The sequence below is a fragment of the Oculina patagonica genome, chromosome 8 (genome assembly GCF_052425735.1).
Source record: "Oculina patagonica isolate OP01 chromosome 8, crgOcupat, whole genome shotgun sequence".
NCBI classification, from domain to species: Eukaryota; Metazoa; Cnidaria; class Anthozoa; order Scleractinia; family Oculinidae; genus Oculina; species Oculina patagonica.
In genome coordinates, this window is record NC_135765.1 from 23,289,819 (window position 1) to 23,311,268 (window position 21,450).

Consider the following 21,450-nt stretch of genomic DNA (forward strand, 5'->3'; position numbering starts at 1 on the left):
GTGTTTCATTAACATGATTACACAACTCACATACTGGTGAGGCTTTTATCTTCATTTTATATAATCTTTGGTTTGTGGGGAGAATGTTATGGATTAATTTGTACTGAAAGCTTCTTAGTTTACTTTCTATTGTGATTTTGAAAGGTAGTTCATAGATGGCTTCCAAGTCCGTAACATTTTGATTCTGTAGGCGGTGTTCTACAGTGGGTGGGCGAAAGGACTTTCCGACGAGCAAAGAGCGAGCTCTTTTGGCAGAAACATTATCTGCTGTTAAGACGTTTTGCGTTCTTTGATTACCTGAAGGAGTATCGAGGATTGCGGTTTTCCAGGCTTTTGGGATTGCGGCGATCACGCCAGCGTAGTCCAAAAAAGTTGTACGGACACCGAACTTGGCCTTAAAATGTTCGAAAGATAGAAAGTTTCCCTGCTCGGTTAGAAGGTCACGAACCTTTACGATTCCATTTTTATGCCACGATTTGAAATAAAATGATTTACCGCAAATCCTTATGAAACGATTGTTCCATAAGATCTCTTCTTTAAAATCTGTGGAATTAACTGGGTCATTTGAGTGAATTTCTTGTCAATTTGACAGAATCTCTTTATAAAAAATTGGAATGTTTTTTAACTCTAGGTAATTTAGATTGAAATTGCACTGAAACAGGAAAGCACCTCCATATTTTAACAAAAACGAATTAAGAAAGGCGCACCAGTTGTTTTCAGGCTCATCACAGAAACGTTTTACCCAAGCAATTTTTAGGGACTTGTTGACGTCGTTGAAATTGACCATATTGAGCCCGCCTTTGTTCACCGGGTCAATTAACGTACTTCTTTTAATTTTATCAGGCTTAAAATTCCAAATAAAAGCAAAAATTGTTTCATTTAGTCTTTTGATGAAATCTGATTGAACGTGTAACACTGAAGAACTGTAAACAAGCTTTGAAAGGGCTAACGTTTTAATAATGGTTACTTTCCCTAAAATCGTTAAATGCCTACCAGACCAGAGATTTAAAACTTTTTGAAGCTTAGAGAGCTTTGTTTCAAAGTTCATGTGTTGGCGAACTAGAGTATCGTAAGCAAAGACGACTCCAAGAGTTGTAACGTATTGTTCTGGCCATGATATTCCGAACGGACTGTACTTACCAAGTCTGCCTTTCCAAGCACCAAGCCACATTCCCTCGGTCTTGTGTCTATTTATTTTGAGTCCGGAGCACGTACCGAATTGCTCAAGAAGGGTGAATAAATTGGAAGCAGAACTGTCATCCGGCAGAAAGGAAGTAGTGTCGTCGGCATATAGGCTAAGTTTAACTGTTTTATTTCCGTTATGAAGACCTCTGATTGATTCGTCAAAACGAATTTTATGTGCAAGTCATAGTGGATCAAGAGGGAGGGTGCAGGGGGTTCGCATCCCCCCCCCTCCCGAGATGACCTGCAGCTTTCTAATACAACTGGTAGTCCGTTACGCCATTCCTAAGTGGTGCACCCCCTCCTTAGAATAATCCTGGATCCGCCCCTGGCGTAGTAGGCTATCTGCTGGGCTGGTAGGCCAAATTTAGAAAGTCCGGCGGAGGGGGAGGTAGGGAGGGGGGCTTTTCGTCATCTGAAGATGAAAAAAGCAGTCAGAATAACAATGAAAAGTAAAAAAAACATAAACGAATAAGGGCAAAGGGCCTTCCATTTCTATAGTATAGAAACCTTTCCAGTTTCTATTATATCGATTTTAATCATTTTCAGGACCAGGAGCCATAATCGGGGACGGAGACCGTAAGCACGTGCCATTTCAATATTGGGTATGGAACAATTGTGCTATTTTTAGCACAAATTGCGCCATCGCGTGTGGTACGCGCGCGTACTGCTGCGAGGATTTTTGCGCGGACGTCGCGCGGAGAAAAACAAACAAAATGGCGTCCAAAATTACCACTTCAAGTAAAGCAGATATTGGATTTTTTTCATCTGTTTCTACTCCTCAGTTACATCCAGCCTTCCTTGAGCACTTCCTTGAAAGTGATTATGAAAGTGAGGGTGATTCAAGTGGTTCGGTTGTCTGCAGTAGCATTTTTCCCGACAAATTCAGTCGTGAACAGCGTGAAAACGCGTCGGAGATGTCGTACGAGGAGGCGCAAGACAATTTACACTTACTTGTTTTAGAGCGCAGCGACAAGGAGAAGCAAAGCATAAAGATCGTCAGGGACAAACAGAGACCATATTTTTGCCGAAATACGGCTGTATACATCATGCCGTTCTTTCTTCGATGCTTTAATATGTTGTACAGCAGTCTTGCAAGTTTATAGCTAGGACTTTGATACTGAGTAAATGGAATAGTTTAGGAATATCTTAACATGTTTCTTAAATATTTTACCCCATTCAAGTTCCTTATCTGACTGATGCTGCTCCGAAATATTTCTTTAAGTCTCCTGTATTTTAATTTTCAATGCAGCAATAACTTTTCATATGGACATGTACTTACTTTGTTAGATAACATGGAATAATTGAAAACAATTTCTTAAAAGCTGCAGTATATTTTGGCGGTTTTTGAAAGCAGGGAGCATTCAACCATTGCTATTAATGTAAAAAAAAATCTTTTTTACTCAGGGGTGACAAATTTAAAGGTTAAATTGCAATCAGTGAGCCAAAAAGATAATAATGAAGTCACAGGAGAAAATAATAAAAAAAACTTTCCTTACTCTCAGGGAAAACTGTGTATTCAAAATTCAAAATTGCACATTAACAGTATCAAATTTCTTGGACTACAGAAATTAAGTGCAGTCTGGTTATGCAACTATTACAACTATTATGGTTGTTAAACTGGAATTCAACTTTCCACTACCATTTAATAGCCTTGTGTTTTATTTTGGGTATTGATCAGGCCTCTTTGTTAAATTTCCTGCTTGTAGGGATAGGACTGATAATCATAACAAAACAAAAGTAAAACAAACAAACAAACAAAAAAAACAAGCACTAAGGGTCAGGTCAAACTAACCTGTAGTTAGAAGCACTAAAAGATGAGCATCTGTTATATTATTGACATATTTATATTACTAAATATATACATATAAAAAGCATCATATTAAGCATCATGAAAAACAAAACTAACTCTATTTCATATGTTAAATGAAATGAAGGCAAAGTACTTATATTCCATTCAAAAGAGGAATATATATATACAAAGTGAAGCTCAGATTCGTCACACTTAACTGACTCAGTTCCTAATGCCACTCAAACAGTGTTGTTATGGCTATTCTACCTGAAAGAATATACAAGCTAAAAAGTTTGAAGTTTTATAACCCTTTCACCTTTCACTTTTACTTTGTTTTGGTTAAACAACAAAAACTGGATTCTTCCTTCTTTATTAGGAGCAGATTCAGAATTTGTCCTAGTTGGAAGGGAGGAAACTGAAGGAAATTGCAAACCAAAAATAAAGAAATCAGTATAGCCATACAATTAGGGAGAAGTGACAAAAAACTTACAAATCACTCCTAAGATCTGATTTGTGACAAAACTAGACATAGTTCAAAAGATTCATCAAATGGTAAGATTCAGTACATATCACAGAGCTTCGACAGAGGTTACCAATGAGATAGATGACAGAAGAACCATATAGCAAACAATATTGTTTGGTGATGCAAGACATGCAAGACACCTATAAAAAAATCATTGATTTACTTTTGGCAAAAACTTTGGATGTGCTATCCATAACATATCTTTTTTTAGTATACTATTTGTCCATTTTATGTAAGGAGAATTAAACTTAGACCTGCTGCAGTTTGGCATTCAAGAGTTTAAGTATATGCTATATATATGTTATATTTTATATGCTTCTGGTAACACATATTAAATAATTATATTAACACATATTAAATATTAAATAGCATGTGTCTTTCTCTCCAAATTAAGTTTAGGAAAGTGTGCTTGCCTTCACCTTTTTTACTCATCCAATTAAAATTATGATTTTTTTATTTCTGCAGAACACTTTTTTGCATAAATGGCACCCTATGCGCTATAGCATAGCTTTGAATGTCCCATCGATGAAAAAATAACTACAGTAAAGTGCAAGATCAGAGTAATAAAATTAATTTACATAGGTTTATTTTTGGAATCATAAAATATTAAAATTAATCAGTTTAAAAATATAGAGTTTTGTGACTTCTTATCTCCGATTAAATGCAAAACAACTCTTAAATCGTAGATGAAATTATAATCTTTTGACAAAAAGGTTGAGGTATATACTTCTCTAAATATGATCACATGCTCAAATCAAATAACTTAAATGCCTGACTTTCAAGACAAACAGAAACCCTGGTCCATAGCAGAGGCAGAGATAAGCACAAAGACACTGTTTAGTTTTGAGGCCATTTCTTGCAAATCAAATGTCTGTGGTACTTCGACACGTAATCAACCAGGGCATACTAATATAAAAAGCTTTATTATAACCAAGATTTTTAACCGGGTAAGTAAGCTTATTTACAGTAATACCAGGATTGTATTCTGCTCGTTCGTCTCGATCCGCGCTGCAAGCTCTCCCGGTAAATACGAAATTATTTCTACAGAACAAGACACAGCCAAGTTGCTTCTGTTGTCACTGTATAATTACGATTTTCATTTTTGGCGATGCTTGGAGTATCGATCAGACCGCGATGGCTTCGATCAGTAATCCAAATGTTCATATCGCGAATTTCATCTCAGAAAACTTCTTCAGCAGTTGCAACGGTAGTTAATCTTGTGCTTTACATCAAGGAGATGAATTTAGTTTGACATGGCAGTTGCACAGCTTGGTATACGATATTGTTCATACAAAATTTGAGGTTTTGACTGAACTTGACTGCCTTCTTTTCGAGTTTTCGTGCAGACTTGAATGGTTTCGCGACACACGTGACACTGAACACGCAACTCCGGTTACATCCGAGCGGACCCACGCGAGAACCCGCGCAATTTTGCGTGTATTCGCGCGGTTTATGACGTCGAAGATGGCGCAATTTGTGCTAAAAATAGCACAATTGTTCCATATCATGGGGACAACCTCAATCGCGCGCTTACGGTCTCCGTCCCCGATTATGGCTCCTGTCAGGACCCATAACCAATTTTTACTGGTTAAAAATTGTCTAGGCCTTCTAATACCCGATTCCCTCTATAGCGCGCGCCTGCAGGGAATCACGGTAGTTGTATTCATCAAACCACGCGCGAGACTTAGGGTGCGTTTCTTTGGGAAAAATCCAAATCCGGATTCTTGATCCAAAAACGGATTTTGCGTTTCTTTACCTATATCCGAAAATGGATTAATCTTGGATCAATGATCTGAAGAATCCACACTTCGAGTGGATACATCAGATCATATCTGAATCCGGATTTTTAGGATTCATGATCCGTGCGTTTCTTTGGGAAAGGATTCGAAAAAAGTACCTTGGCCCAGCGGTCTTTGCTGTGAAAATATAGGTTCGCTCTTTGTAAACACTGCCATACGGAGAGTTTTAGGTGGTTATTTCGATCAAAATACAAAAATATTTCACGATAAAAGGAAACGGTAGCTTCAGATAGGTATGAAGTATCATTTTAAACGGGATACAGGTTTTCTAGAACAGCTACCGTGTGCCTACGGAAGTTGTATCCTTTTGAAATTGTCACGAGTGAAATTTGCACTGATCATTTCGCAATCATTTTCGCTCTCAGATGCTTTCTCGCCACATTGTGCTTAACGCTAAAGAAGATCTACTTCGACGTGTGGTTTTTGTAAAAGATTTTGTATGCTTAAATTATTTTAGCTAGGATACATTCGACGAAAAATAAATTTGTGCTGATATTTTATGTTCTGTGCGAAATGTGTTTACGGGGTTGTCATGGCAAAAAATCCGTTTTCGGATTCTTCGTTTCTTTGGGAGCAAAGTATCCGTGTGATCTGAGATCAATGATCCAATTTTGGATTTTCCCAAAGAAACGCACCCTTAGCATCGATGCACATTGCTGAGTCTCGTGCGTGGTTTGATGAATACAACTACCGTGATTCCCTGCAGGCGCGCGCTATAGAGGGAATCGGGTATTAGACCGAGGAAGATTGAAACCTAACGAATCGCACAAGGAATCGCATAACCCTCCATGTAAGAAGAAGTGTAGTGTCTCTGTCAGCTCGCGTGGCGTGGCTATTGTAAACAGAAACTGGAAAATCGATTTCATGGCTTGATGATCGAGTGATTTTGGCGGTAAAAACAAGTGACTTTGGGGCAACAAGCTTCATGTAAGTAAAAAATGAAAGCCGAACTTATTTAAGGCCAATAATGAACTGCAATAACGTCCGGGGTCACCGAACGAGTGAACATTATGAGGTAGTTTGCAGCCCGGGCACTTCGGCGTTCTTTTCTCCGCATTCAGGCCGTCAGTTGATTTGCCGTCGGTTTCAGCCATTGCAGTGAAGATACAAAATGTGAGAAAAGGAAAAACTGCCAATATGTGTAGAAGCCAGGTGTAACGTGTACTAGCAAGCTAAGCAATTGAGCAATAAAACTCGACCCTCTGCGCGATCCCTTTTTGTACCTAGCGTGTTCGTACTTTTACTAACGTTAGGCAAAAACCAACTAGTAGTTACAATTAACAGGTGATGGGAAATTACTAGTACTAAAATAAACTGCACGAGTTGCTTGGATCCAAGTATGATGCAAGACTGCCCGTGACCCAAAACTGATGTTTGTTATTTAGAAGCACATCACCCAATAACCACCGGCTGATGTTCCCCCAAAAAAGTGGTTAAGGTTATTATACGAAAGTTTTACCCACACATTTCTTCGTAAGTATATATTTTTAAGCTTAAATTTTTGAGCTTACCTTCGCTCTACATGTAAAACTAAGCTTTTACTGGGAGGTTTAGTGGGTGTAAGCTGTAGGCCTGTAGTGTAGGCCTATATACTAAGTGGTCAGTGTAAAACGCAGACTGCGGACTGCAGACTGCAGACTGGGGGTAAAATGAAGACTGCAGACTGGCTGCAGACTGCAGACCAGGGGTAAAATGCAGACTGAGGGTAAAGTAACGAAATATGAGTCACAAGCCATTTTTCCCCGCCGGCTCCAAATTTGGAAGGAATGAACGTCAGACAACGTTTCGCACGAGCGATCACGAAAATGAACTGGTGATAAATGTCATATAAAATAGATTTTATGCCGACAAAATTAAATTTCATCAAATTTAACTTTTTGATACAGCAAAGGCATTTGAAAGATTTTTGTGACACTTAAACTTCAGTTTACAACCATCTACGTTTGTAAACTAGATGAAAGTGAACGGTTTAGAAAAAATATTTTTTTACCATGCCGATCACAGCAAGATCACGTTTACAGCAAATCTCATATTATACCGCGGCCACAGCTCTTTCAATGTTTCAAGTGTTTTTAACTGGCACAGATTAAACCTTTCCGCAGTTAAGTTATAAAAAAGGCTTTGCTTCACCAACCGTCGTAATAAAACACCATAAAAATAAAAGGTACAAAGCTTTTATGTTTAGCGAGCGGTACAAATGATGTGACGTAATTGTAGTTCGTGCGCGTAAGGGCACAGGCCCGAAAGGGCACAGGCTAAAAGGGCTGTAAACCATTCAGTTTCATCCAGTTAACAGATGCAGAAGACTTGAAATTAAAAGTTAAGTCTCACAAGTCTGTAGAAATTAAAAGTAAAATTTGAACACATTTGTGTCGGCATAAAATTTATTTTAATATCGCCAGTTCATTCACGTGTTCGCTCATGCGAAACGTTGCCTGACGTACATTCCTTCGAACTTTGGAACCGGCGGGGAAAAAGGCTTTGTGAATCGCATTTCGTTACTTTACCCTCGGTCTGCATTTTACCCCTGGTCTGCAGTCTGCAGTCTGCATTTTACCCTCAGTCTGCATTTTACCCCCGGTCTGCAGTCTGCAGTCCGCAGTCTGCGTTTTACACTGACCGATATACTAAGCCCGAGTCCTGCCTTGAAATTGAACAGTGTCTGTTTTAGCCCAAGGAGGTATTTTAAAATCCTAATTGATAAGTACGGTATCCTCTAAAAATCTAGTTTTAAAATTCTCGAGTGTGCTCTTGGATATTATCAAATTTATATGCTTGAAGGCGATAAGACACATGTAAGCTTATGTCAGCTGATACACGGAAAGCGACTGCAATCTCAACCCCGACTGTGTCTCAACTGGAGTCGTTTTTTGTCGCCCCATGTGGAGGGTGACGACTTGTTGGGCCTTGTGTATTATTAAAAAATGTAAATCTATTTTACTTCAAGCGTTTTGCCAAATTTTCAAATTCACCCTTTCTAAACTCAGTGAAAGGCAGGATTTCTGTAGTCATAATTTTATAATCCCATAATAAATTATGCATACAATTTTGTCTGCTCTGTTCTGATCGCGAATGGATAGTGTAAAAAAATGTATTTTTAGTTTTAATCTATTTAGCTTTCTGCCCTTTGGTGAGTTTTCCATTCTACCCATTCCAAAATCAGCAAAAAGGCAAGAGTTCTGAATAACCCCATACTTAAATATGCATACATTTTTTTTCAGTTTTATACTAATAATTCATGACTTCCTTTCGTTTATGAAAGATAGTATGAATTTGTATGTATAATTAAGTATGGTGCTTTATGGAAATATTTCCAATTTGTTAAAAGTATATTTTAATGTTCAAGCCTTTTTGCGGTAAATTATATATTAATTTCTAAAATGGGTAAATTCCTGGTAGGCATTTCTTTCATGCTTTAGAGGGGCATGTAGAATCTTTCATTTGCTACTCAGTTGTGCTTGAAAAGGAAATCACTGCTTGGAAATGCTAAATGTCTGACCAATAATACTTATCACTTATGCTTCCCCACAGTGTAATTTGAGATCTGAAAATAGTACTTATTATAAAGTTACAAGTTTGGGAAGTTACTGATTACAAAGTTACACCTGTACTTTTCTTCAGGTTTTGTGTGTATTGATCAACATGTCTCAGAATGCCTAGATTTCTACGTTTGTTACTATATCGGAGGCGTTTGGTATGTTGTCTTATACTTTTAATTTTTAAAAAAACATGTGTTACTAGAAGTGTAAATTATGATTCTATGTTACTGACCCTATTAAGATCATAAATATGATCAACAATTTTTTTGGAAGAATACAGCCAGCTCTCTAAACGGACACCTCCATAAGACAGACACCTGGTGTTGGTCCCGTCCCTGCCATTTTTCAGTCATTTTACTGTAACTAAACTCCCTGTAAGACGGACACTGTCCGTTTAAGAGAGAGTTGACTGTATAATTCTGTTTATAGATACCCCTTGCACTCAGTTGTATGTGACAAATTGTGCAATTCGTTGTAACTTTCCAAATAAATCATCGCATGATCTTATTTGGGTGAGTCAACAAGAATGCAAACACATTATCATTATCCATGTGAACTCCTTTTCATTGTAATAATTATTTTATATGTTTATTGTAACTTTTTTTTAGTTACCTGATAGCTGTGCCCTACAGGACTTGTCCTGCAATTTTGAACAATTTTTTTTTCTATAGTCTATTTTTAATAAAAAATCTAAGATGTTTTATACTGATGTTTTCGTGGCTGTATTTTATTCTCTTTTCCAAACAGATTTTTCTAACCATCCTAGCACTGCTGCTAGGTTTTGGAGTTATAATACAGTTACAGCTAATTCCTTTAGTGCAAGGTTATTTCCTAGGTAAGTTTCTTTGCATTTGTTTAGGGGCCTAATGGGTCAACATGGTTGAGTCTGCATTTGAGCGTAGAGGCCCATCAGGCCAGGGCTTTTCCCAGTTTCAGTAGAATAATAGTTATTTATAACATGGCTAGCAGAGCTGCACAATCAATTCAGTGTACATAAGCTTGCACCATAATCCAAAAGTGCACGCTGATAGCATGAGAAATTCACTTCGCAAGAATTTTTCTCACACGTTAAAATTGTTTTGGCAATGTTGTAAAACAATTGGTTCATACTTTTAGCTGTGCACTATCGAGTTATGGTTCACTTGGGAAGTTTGGAGAGAACTCAAGAAGCTAGAGTTGCTCTCAGCTATCACCTCCAGCAACTCTTATGCTCCTTTTGTGCTCTCTAAACTTCCTGCCTGCACTACGACTTGATTATGCATGCTACTTAAGCATGAACCAATTGTTAATTCTAATGGCAACAAGGAGAATTTTTATATCTCCTTGGATGGGATGCTTGTCCAACACAGGGTTACTCCTAGTATAAAATTCCCCAGGACATATTTATACACCTGGGTCGGGAGAGGCACTATCGAAGTCAAGTGTCTTACCCAAGAGCATTTGAGGGTAACTAAAAAATAGTAATGGATTTGTTAATTTCCCATTATTACGGTATTATCTTAGTCATAAACAATGGTAATTGATAATTGCTGTATCTTTCTGTGATGGACAAGTGATGATCGTGTGATGTGCACATGATAGGCCTGTGACCGTCAAGAATGACATGTGTGTGATGGCTGTCACGCTTGCTTGACTGTCACAGGTTTTATCAACACCCCTAGGCCAGGGGTCAAGCTTGATCTCTTGTTTTATAGCCTAGCGTAGTAGTCGTTTAGGCCAGTTTGTATTACCCTGATGTAGATAATTCATCTGTTACATATGGTACAGTACCTTGTCCATTATTCAGAAAAATAGTAAGTAAACCTGATTGGTTTATCTGAGTTATTGGCCCTCTGACTGCCATAGTCAAGCCCCAGGAGGGGTACTCGGGATTTCAAGTGACGGGGATGATCAAATGGGGGTAAAATCAAGACCAAAAAAATCCCTAGGGCTACCAACAAAACCCCAAAAAATGCCTGGACCAAAAATCAGTCCCCCAAAAAATCCCATGCCGAATTTCTGACCCATTAAATTTTTCAGAAAGGGAAAATGATCTGCAGATACAACACAAAGAAAAACATTAGAAACACGTTCAGTGTTTGTACTTTATTCGCAGAACTATGCAGCCAAGGCACTACCACAAATCTTTAGTAAGATTGTTTTAATATCCAAAAAAATCCCTACTTAAATCAAGCCACCCAAACATATACTTGCCAAATTTTCGTACCGAAAAAAATCCCGGAATCGAAGATTTCAAACCCAAAAAATCCTTCGATCATCCCCCTCACTTGAAATCCCGAGTACCCCCCGTGGGAGTCATGCCAATAGGCATTCCTATTGTGTTGTTCCAGAAAATATCCATACCCTAGAAGTGATTGGAAATACCTGGGAATGGGGGGGGGGGGGGGAGGGGGGTCTCAGAGACCAGAAACTTTGAAGGAAATGTATGAAGCTTAATTGGAATTTCCAGAGGGGTGGGGGGTGTCTTAAGAAAAATGCCTTCTGTGGGGAAGGTATGGATAATTTTTGGAACTACACAATCACACTAAGGAGATCTGCGATCATCTTCTGATAAACAATTAATTTATTTGTGTTTTAGGAAACTCAGGACATCATCATTTTTATTTGGGTCTACACAGTAGCTCTAGTATCAATGAAACTACAGATTCACAATCTGAAATCAAATGCAAACCTCACAGGTACGAGAGGGTGAAGTTTTAGTGATTTACAACACTTATTTAGAGGTGCATAAATTGAACCAGTGGTACTGAAAAGGGGGAGGAGAGGCAGAGTAAAAGTGGGGTGCTCATAGGGGGTGGGGGGATATTTTTGGCCCTTTGAGCTTTGTATTTTTCTGCTAAGAAAGGGGGGGGGGGGACTGAATACAACTGGACCAAAACCTCCAAGATTTTTAGCAGTTTATATTTAAATGAGTGTTGTTAAGTCAAAATCAAAGTAATAACTCTGGCCAATCACAAAGTGTGTTTATAATCCAGTGATTCAATCGAAACTTGAAGTAAATACTTGTAACCAGCATGAAGCATTGGAAAATATGTGGGAGCAAGTCACAATTGGTTTTGGTTTTACTTCTCACTGTCTGAGAAGGTGCGCAATTGTTTAAAGCTGATTAATAAGGGTACACGTAGTTATGCAAAACCAAAGCAAATGCGAATTACTTTCGACACTCAAGTGAAAACCACTCTAAGAAGGTTGCAAATAAATGTTGTGGGTCTGCTTTTTGTTACATAGGTGCAAAGATGATGTTCCTTTCAATCATCTCTAAAGAGTAACATTTGTTAATTAAAATATTGAGAATCTAGTATCTTTAGTAGCACAAAGTAGAACCTCTTAAATAGACCATTTTTGTATTCTCGGTATTGGACTGGAAAAGCTTGCAATGGAGGCTAATATGGGGGTAATATCATTAAAAAGCGAGTCGTGTCATTTGCATTTGAAAAGATTACCCGCATAAGCCTCCATTGCAAGCTAGTTCCAGTGCAATACCGAGAGTGGTCAATTTCAAATGATGTATCTTGCGTTTCTCAGTCATTTTCAAATCTCTTTTAGGCCAGACAAAGTTGGTTTAGAACAAATTTATAAACATTATGGAAAGCCAGGGCAGATAGAGGATCGAAAATGTGATGAGACTCATTATCCAGATATCTGTACATTTCAAGTAACAGAGGCGGAGGGTAATAAACTGTTATGTGACGCTAAAGTTTGTGGATCATCAGACATTCAAATTGGTTCTGTCAATCCAGAACTTGGTAAAGCCGTGAGCGACTGGAAATCTTTACCAAAGGACACATTAACTGCTGCAGTACAGGAAGCCATTAATACAAACCTGGAAAAGGGATTCAGTTTCCTGTTCTTAAGATGTGGAAGTATTTTTCAAGCACTATCCTTTCCACCCATACTCAAGAAAGTCGAGGATGGCAAAAGTAAAGGTGCTATCAATATAAACGTGATTATGCTCGATTCGATATCGAGACCGCATTTCTATCGAATTCTTCCAAGAGCTGTGGAGGCTCTTCGCAAGATTGTGCAGGATCCCAACATCAAGGCCACCGCCCTGGACTTTGAACTTGTCCAGAGCATTGGTCAACAGACATTTGAAAACTTGAGGCCATTTTTCTCTGGTGTTCTTAAAGGTAAGCTTAGCATCTCTTGCAGCCATTCTTGATTTCAGCGCACCCATTAAGGCAAGGGAGGGGGTGGTACTGGTACTCTCCCACATAAACTGTCGATGGTTTGCAACCAATCCTGAGAGATGACAATGGCTTGGTGGCCATGTAACTTGGGTAGACCAAACAAAGGAAGCTACATGAAAGTGATCAATTGTGAGTTCATATTTTGAACTCACAATTGACCTCGCTCCCAATGTGTGGCTTCAATAGCTCAGTTGGTAGAGCATCGCACCAGTATCATGGAGGTCACAGGTTCGAATCCCGTTGAAGCCCTGACTTTTTTCAGGCTTCTTTATTCCAATTGCTTAAATTGGAAATTCACTGCGATGATCATTTATCACTTTCATATACATCCGCAGTTCATATATAAATCATTTCATATACATTACATCAAAGGAAGCTACAGTGAACTCTCTCTTAGCAGACACCTCTTTAAGACAGACACCTGGTGTTGGTCCTGTCCCTGCCGGTTTTTCAGTCATTTACATATAACTCCCTATAAGACATACACCTCCCTAAGACAAACAGTTGGAGCCGTTACTGACAGTGTCCGATTTAGAGAGAGCTGACTGTAATATTATTAGAATTATTTTGTAAGTGACCACCAAAGTGGCATCAATGACATCACTTGCAAACCAAGAATGGTTAAAAACTGTACTTTTGATGTGGCACATACCAATGTACTATAGGTATGTGCGACCCCAAGTTATGATTTTCAAGCAGTTTTGGGCTTAAAAAGGGCTGTGGTTTTTGCTATTTTGGTCTGAAATCGAGTATGTTTTTGTGTCGAAAACTAGGTGTGCCTGTACCTTGAAAACTATTATTTTGAGGTTTCTTTCAGTGTGAAGGTAATTTCATACATCAGGAAAATGACTCAAAATATTGTGAAACTGTAGAAGCATTTTTACTAAGCCGTATTTAACTTTTTTAATCAGGCTTTTCAACTTCAAACGAAAAGGACAGCAAGAAAAGTAACCACTTTTGTCGGTGACTTAAGCAATAAGTTGGTATTTTTTTTTTCATACTGGAGATTACTAACTCATTTCGTTTAAAATCGTGTTTATGTATTGTATCGGTCATGATAGATTTCCTTTTTTTAGACGACAATGAAATCAGTGCCTCAGGGAAGAACACAAAGGCTCCTTTAGGCGTGGAGGTGTTGTATGGGACCTTCCAGAAGTGGGGCTACCAGACCCTCTTTCAGGAGGACCTTTGTTGGTACGATCGTTGGGGAAGTGCGTTAACTGACATTGAAAAACGTGAAGTGCCTAGTGAGGATTCAGAATTCCAATCGAGGTGAGAGTGGTAGAAGAGAAATGGTACAGTGGGGTGAATCGGCCGGTTTCCAGTCAATGAGCTCTCAAGACAATTAGTCCTAAATTGGTTAGTGCGCTGGACTCTGGATCGAGCGGTCTGTGCTGGTTGGCCCGGGTCATTGTGTTGTGTTTTGGGAGTAACCGGTCGTTTTGCCAACGATTTGTTTCACTAATCCTAAGTCAGTTCTTCACCGTCTTAGGTCAGTTCGCATTGACATAATTAAAACTTGGGTATTCCTCGTTCTAGAAACGTCAAAGATAGCACGAATGATGTGAATTCATGTGTATTCCCCGTTCTTAGGGACGGACCATTATTTATTTGGAGGGGGGATGAAAAATTTTGGGGGGAGTATATGTATAACAAAAAATAGTAAGAATTTCGAATTTCGATGTTTGCAGAGGTGCATAAACTAAAAAAAAAAAAAGTTTGCAGAGGAAAATTTTTCATCCCACCCCCCCCCCCCCTCCAAGAAAATAATGGTCCGTCCCTTAGAATGCCAAAGGTAGCATGAACATAAATGTAAGCGAACTGTTTGTTAGCAAAACGAACGCAATTCTCTTTGGACACCTTACTCTCATATGAGACAAGTAAGCTAAAACGTTGTAACCTTTTGCCAAAATTAGATCATTCTAAATTGTTAAAGGGTCTTGAAAGGTGGGGAAAGGTATAAAGTCCCATTTCGGAGCTCAGATTGTGCCCAAATCCTATTTTCAAGCCTATCGTTTTCCCAATTTTCCAAATCCCATTCCCAGCTCTATAGTTAATTTGTTAGTGATTCCCAGTCCCAGTGACCCAAATCGCATTTTCCCAGTGAACATTTGCCCAGTTCCCGTTTTACCCCTTAAGGTATCACGGAAGGAAAATTGGCCTTTTCGTTCCAACTCAAATTGTGTGCAAACCATCAATGGTAACCCCAATAAAGTATATATTTTCTGAAAGCTTATTGAATAAAGATTGTAATTTTGAATTTTGTTTTGATCATATAGACCATAATAAGCAACGTCAGCATTTTGTTTGCAATTATGGTGTTGCGCAACTTAAGGTTTATTTGAGAACACATTTACATGAGAGCCAAAACTTTTGTGTGGATTTTTTAATTTTTTTTAATTTTCCTTCCGCGATACCTTAAGACCCTCTTGTTAAGTGCGTTTGAGAAATCAATGTCATATTTTATCACAGGTGGAAGGAACTTCAAGCAAAAGTGGTCAAGAAGAACGTCGACCATCAAGGCTTGACACATTTTTCCTGCACTGTGGTGAACAAATACGGCAGGACAAATCACTATGACGACCCGCCAAAAATGTGTCTTAATGGTGAGTTCTTCAGTCGGTACTTCATGGACTACATCACAAAGGTGTACACCGCGTTGAAAAGCGATGAAAAAGCCAAACCTTTACTGTCGTACATGCATTTCAACACCGGACATGAAATGACTGGAACACGGATGATGAACTTAGATGCTAATTTGGCGAAGTTCTTCCTCGACATGGCAGCGTTTCCAAACACTCTCACAGTGATATTTGCCGACCATGGCCACAAAATGACTCCGTTCAGTTACACAGAAGAAGGCAGGAGAGAGTTGTTCGACCCAGCCTTCTTCATGATCGTTCCAGATGGCGTCGCGGAGAGACTGGGTCCGCAAAGAATGGCCGCTTTGGTAACGAATCAAAAGCGGCTCTTTATCTTACAAGACGTGCACAAAGCACTCATGAGCTTGCACGATCCTGAGAAAATGAACTCCCAGGATTACTTGCAAACCGGTGTATTCTCCGTCATATCAGCCAACCGCACATGCGCAGACTTGTATATGCTTCCGCTGACCAGGTGCAAGTGCGAGGGTTTTGATGAAGAAGGTCACATCAAAGACAACGCAGACAATCACAAATGGCTGGCAGAGTTTGCGCTTGGAACAATAAACGATGCTATACAAAAACAGTTTATGGAAGGTAAGGTGTTCGATGTTGACGTTAAATCGATAGTATTGCCCTAACCAACAAATAATAGCTTACCGCAAGCAAACCGGAGTAAAAAAAATAAACGATTAAATAGCCCTTATGCATGATTACGTCAACCTGGCTAGTCTCACCACCAAGCCTCTCTTTCAAAGCGCAAACTTGTAAATATTATCATGAACGAATTCCCAAAGCAGCAAAGATGAAAAGAATTTCCACGTGAAGACTGCATGAAAATGGCGAAAGCTTGCGAATTATTTGCGTAAACGAGGCTTGGTGATGAATTTTGAGCTTATGACGTTATCGTGCATAAGGCCTATTGGTGTCATTTCACCATTTCACCGAATAGGGTCACCTGTAGTTGGTGTTGTGCTCACATTGAATAATGGACCTTTTCAGGTGGGGAAGGGAGGGGAGCCTATATTAGGGTAGGGTAGAGGTTTGTTACAATCCAAGATATCATTCATGTCCAATATAGTTGCACCGATATATGGACGCTCAACCGGCGTCCATGTGTTTCGTGCGAACCGTCATTCGACTTATTCTTGTTTTCGGTCCAAGGACAGAAAATGCATTTTATCTTTTTTCGGACCGTATTCTCTTCTCGTGTTTAAAGTCCACGGACCAAGTGGAAAGAGTAATCTTCTATAAAACAGTTATAAAGCCTTCACGATTTGTTTGGGGTCGTCGTCACGCAACGCTCCCTTCCCCGCCAACAGTTAGTGGGGAGAAGCGTTGCGTGACCAGAGCCGTTGTTTGAGCCCGTCACGCAACTCTCCGTTCCCCGCTTACAGTAGGGAGAAGCGTTGCGTAACGATCAAAATAACGGTTGCGAAGGAATGAATGTTTTGGTAACGTGTTTTCGTTGATTACTGTTGATTTAGCTTTTGGTTGTTTTCACCTTTTTCAGGTAACGCTGACTCAAGTGTAAAACATGGTTATGGAAACTGTGAGCGCTTAGTTGGAAAAACATTTACAAATGTTGTGAAACGTTTCCAAGGAGAGTACATTATGACGACCATGGACTTACACGTGGTCCCTCCAAACGGATATGAAGAGGACGAAGTTTATAGAGTCTCTATGAAACAATATGCCCAGCCAAAACAAGGAGTATTTTTTCTAAGTTTTATACGGCAGACGAAATATAACAAGTTTGTGTCATGCGCAGACAAATCAGTTGATATCAGGCTCTGTGCATGCGCTAAAGAGGAATCCGCTGACATTACAAAGAAGGGAGTGCTGTTTGAGAATGGTGTCCCGCGTAAAATGTTTGGGTCAGAGACAATTGTAAAAGACTTGGACTCAAACTGTCTCTTATTCTTAAGGCGGAATTATGGAACGTTCTCTTTTGCACTGGAAGTGGCGAATGTATGTACTGATCGCACTTATAAATTTGAACTAACTGGCTCTATGGATCAAAGAATTTTTGCTAATACTGTTCCCATGAGTCGCGAGCTTCCCCCAAGGACCTTTCACTATTTAACATCCGTTTACAAATACATCTCTAAAGTTAATACTCCGTTGGATTTGAAAACAAGTATTCAAGTTAAGAAGGAAGGTTCGGACGAGTTTAAGGATTTGGGGACAATCGATGTTACGTAACAGTCAATAAAGTGCAGTAACAGACGCGTTGCTAAAGAGATTTTCTTCACTCTTTTTGAGGGAATTTAAGACATGGAAGAGAGGTCTTTGTTGCATTAGCATACGCTTTGTTTTTAGCTCCTGACTGTATAAGTTGAAGGCAACTAAAAGCTGAAGGTCGTACGTATTTTTAGAAATTGTATTTAGCAGGGCCCCTATGGATACCACCCACTGTGCTGAATGGGCCACCCTGCATAAATAAAGTTTACCTTTACCTTACTCAAGGTGGAATCGAGAACGTTGACATTCTGAGCTGTGATTGGGCCATTGTATTAAAATACATTCGTTTTGTACGCTAGTTGTGTTACAGTTTTCTTGTATTTTTTTGTATGCTTTTATTGTAGTTTTTTTATTGCCTTTTTAGATGTTTGTAGTTTTGGAACGGACCAAGCTAAACAAGGTCTGTGAATTATCCTGGCATGGTCCCAAACAAGTGAGACTTCCAGGGGCGGATCCAGGGGGGTGGATTGGGTGGCTAGCCACCCCCCTTGATCCACCAGAAAAATGAAAATAAGAATAGGAAAATAAGGACAATGTCCATCCACCTCTCATAGTCAGGCGGCCGTTCAAAGTTAAGGACGGCCATTTTTCCATAATAGGAGATTTTCGACAGCCTGTTTTCGAACTCTGGCTAATGTAACAAAACATGTGTATAATTTTGAAAAAATAGATTCCTTTAGCTTTCAAGAATTGTTTTAGCCTTGCTAGAATGATTTTCCCTTCATTTCGTAGCGAGTTTCTACCGCTTTTTCGCATCGAAGCGATTCACAAGCAAGCAAAGTCGCCAAAGTTGTCCCAAGGCCACTTTGCCAAGAGCAAAAATTCACGCACGTGGGTGAGCACAACGATATCTGATCTTTCCTGTAAGTTCGTGCCGTCAAATCAATCACTCACAATAACTATACTTTCCGAAAACTCAAGGAAGTGAGGAAAGATGCCAAAATCAAGGAAAAGTGTACTAATTGACAGCTGTATAAAGCGCCAGAACGCGGAAATCACGTCAAAGGCTCAACTCAAAAGGGGCATGCCCCCAGACCCCCTAGGGGGATGGAGCCAGGCTCCATGAAATATGGTCCTCAGACCCAAAATAATTTGCGCTCCCATTTTCAAAAAACTGCCTAAAAGCCTGAAACCCCCTCCCTCATAAACAAATTGGGGCTTAAACAATATAGTAAACAAAAATATTGGTAAACAGCCACCCCCTTTGAAAAATCCTGGATCCGCCCCTGACTTCATAAGAAGTTTATTATATGGCTGTCCTTGCCGCACCGCTCCCCGCGTTTTGCCAACTAGCCTGGCATTAAAATCGCCCACGATGCCAGTGGGCACACCCCTTATTAGAGGTTAAGGTACTGAAACTGAAGGAAAAATTACTTCCCAATAAAGGAAACTAACGCGAAAGAGGGGATAACATTTCAAAATGAAGGACATTAACGCGACGAACACACAAAAAACTTGTTGAGACAGTAGGAACAAGTTTATTTAAACACTAAGCGTATAATCCTAAATTTAGGGGTTAGGCGAAGGAATCTGACCGCCTCGAGCGTTCTCCACAATTTCAGTGATACCGGCAGATTTCTACTCGATTTCTTTCTCCTTTTCCTAGGAGACAAGAACGTCTGGACTGTATAGAGAAATTGGGGCCAAAATAATGGAAATTAAGGTCATGGAAATTAACGCTTCACCTAATTAACGGTGCGGAAATTAACGTTAACAAAAATTAACGCGACTTATTAAATTAACGCGAATTTTTGAAAGTCGCGTTGATTTCATGAAGCGTTATTTCCTATAATAAGGTAGTTAGTAGAGTTGGGCATTACGGGTCCCCCCCCCCCCCCCAGACTATTAGCCAATTACAGCGCGCGTTCAGTTTTCATTTGACTGTCGTAAAACCAGAACCAAAGTAAACGCTCTGGGCCAATCACACTGGACATAGAAAATCCAGTGAACCAATCAAAACTCGAAGCAAATACATATAGCCGGCACGAAGCGAAGCGCGGAAAAACGGGTGCGAGCGAGACACAATTTCTTTTTGGTTTTAGTTTTAATTGCCTGAGATTCGCTGAGAAGGGTGGCGCGAGATTTTTTAACCAATCACTAAGCCGTAGTTAAACTAATGCAAACGCAAATTACTTTCGACATTCAAGTGAAAATAGCTTTTTGTCTCGACAAGCTCTTATCTGTCTGAAATAATCATAAGGGCTAGACTAGAGCCGTCTGTATTAAAAGTTAAACAAATTACCCAGTAGCTATTGAGAAAAGTAAACAAATAAATTATTTGATAACTTAAGATAACTAAATAAATGATTTGATAAATAAAGAATAAATAAAAATAAAGTCAATAAAACATTGAAAGTGTTAAGTTACGAGAAGAGAAAACTTTGAAGTTATCAGTAAAATTTTTAAAAACAGTAAATAAGCTACGACATACAAATGCATAATGACGTGGTCTACAATGCGTTAAAATTATGATTCTAACTTTCCGGGTAGGGAGACAACAACAAAGAAGGTTTCTTTTAATGGCAATGTAATTATTTTTAACTTTTCTCGACTGTTGATCAGTTCCCATCCTCGGAGACCCAGGAGCAGTTGGTGGGGGTGAAGCAAACGCGAAACTACGAGGAAAAAAAATCGGCTTAGAAAAGTTGGAGCGATTGAATTGGGGGGGGGGGGGACCTTACAATAGACTGTCCACAGCCCCCTATTTTTTCGTGTTTTTTTTTGTCTTTTTTTGATCAATGAGGGCGCGGTGAGAACGGCGAGAGATCTGGACGCCAGCGCAAAACGGAAGAAGCAAGGGGGTGGGGGCCCCCCGCGCGCTCGCGCTCGCTTTCTTTTGCTTTTTTGCGTTGAAAAATCGAGGGGCTGTGGACAGTCTAAGATTCCTTGCTTTTGACCTTTCGCGGGAAGCCGGCCGCGCGGAGATTTACGCATACATTTGATGACGTGCCGACAGTAACATAATACCGAAACTCCCGCAGTCCCGTATGTCAACAAAAACAAAGGTGTGGTTGACTAGGGTCCTTTAAATTCTGCTACAAAAAGCGGTCAAATTACCCCCATGAACAAGTTAACATTCACATAAACACTTTTCGCAAAACCTCAACTGTCCATGCAGATTGTTAAAAATCGCAGGATGAGGCATTTTTTAAAGAAAACGTGACAGCCTTCCGGCGGCCATCTTTGATCTCGTGTGGCGTGAAACTCCAAAAATTCAAAATCTCTATCTTAAAGACGGTGAATGCTATCGAGCTAAAAACCTTTAAAAGGATATATATTAAGGACGTCTAATAGCCAGTGAAGGATAAAAACTCAGGGGTCTTGCGCGCGATTCTAAAGCCATCATGTCATGATCTGTGCAATGCATTGTTCATTGAGACTATATTTGTCTAAGCTGCTTTAATTTGTCGTTTGTTTTCCCCACACGTCAAAAATGTCTATTTCCGGGATATTACGAGTTAGATTCTGAGCAAGGCCAGCATCAGCTATTCGGGAAGAAAGTTTGCTTAGATAGCGGCATGCATATGGCGACTTACAAT

At 39.5% G+C, this 21,450-nt stretch overlaps 1 protein-coding gene across 1 annotated transcript; it reads left to right on the top strand.

Annotated features, from left to right (window-relative positions):
- The first annotated feature begins 6,074 nt into the window (after positions 1 to 6,074).
- LOC144663560 (uncharacterized) lies at positions 6,075 to 18,204 on the top strand. Its single transcript, XM_078524551.1, has 8 exons — positions 6,075 to 6,223; positions 8,918 to 8,990; positions 9,583 to 9,670; positions 11,414 to 11,513; positions 12,382 to 12,965; positions 14,102 to 14,297; positions 15,498 to 16,264; positions 17,181 to 18,204. The coding sequence occupies exons 2-8, from the start codon at positions 8,949 to 8,951 to the stop codon at positions 17,870 to 17,872; spliced, it is 2,469 nt and encodes an 822-aa protein (XP_078380677.1). The 5' UTR covers positions 6,075 to 6,223; positions 8,918 to 8,948; the 3' UTR covers positions 17,873 to 18,204.
- The last annotated feature ends 3,246 nt before the right edge of the window (positions 18,205 to 21,450 follow it).

Bases quoted from the DNA above. Each gene is read 5' to 3' on its own strand.
- LOC144663560 (XM_078524551.1), top strand. From the start codon at position 8,949: ATGCCTAGATTTCTACGTTTGTTACTATATCGGAGGCGTTTG. The intron at 8,991-9,582 runs GTATGTTGTCTT...TTTTCCAAACAG, and splicing joins TACTATATCGGAGGCGTTTG to ATTTTTCTAACCATCCTAGC. The intron at 12,966-14,101 runs GTAAGCTTAGCA...TCCTTTTTTTAG, and splicing joins TTTCTCTGGTGTTCTTAAAG to ACGACAATGAAATCAGTGCC.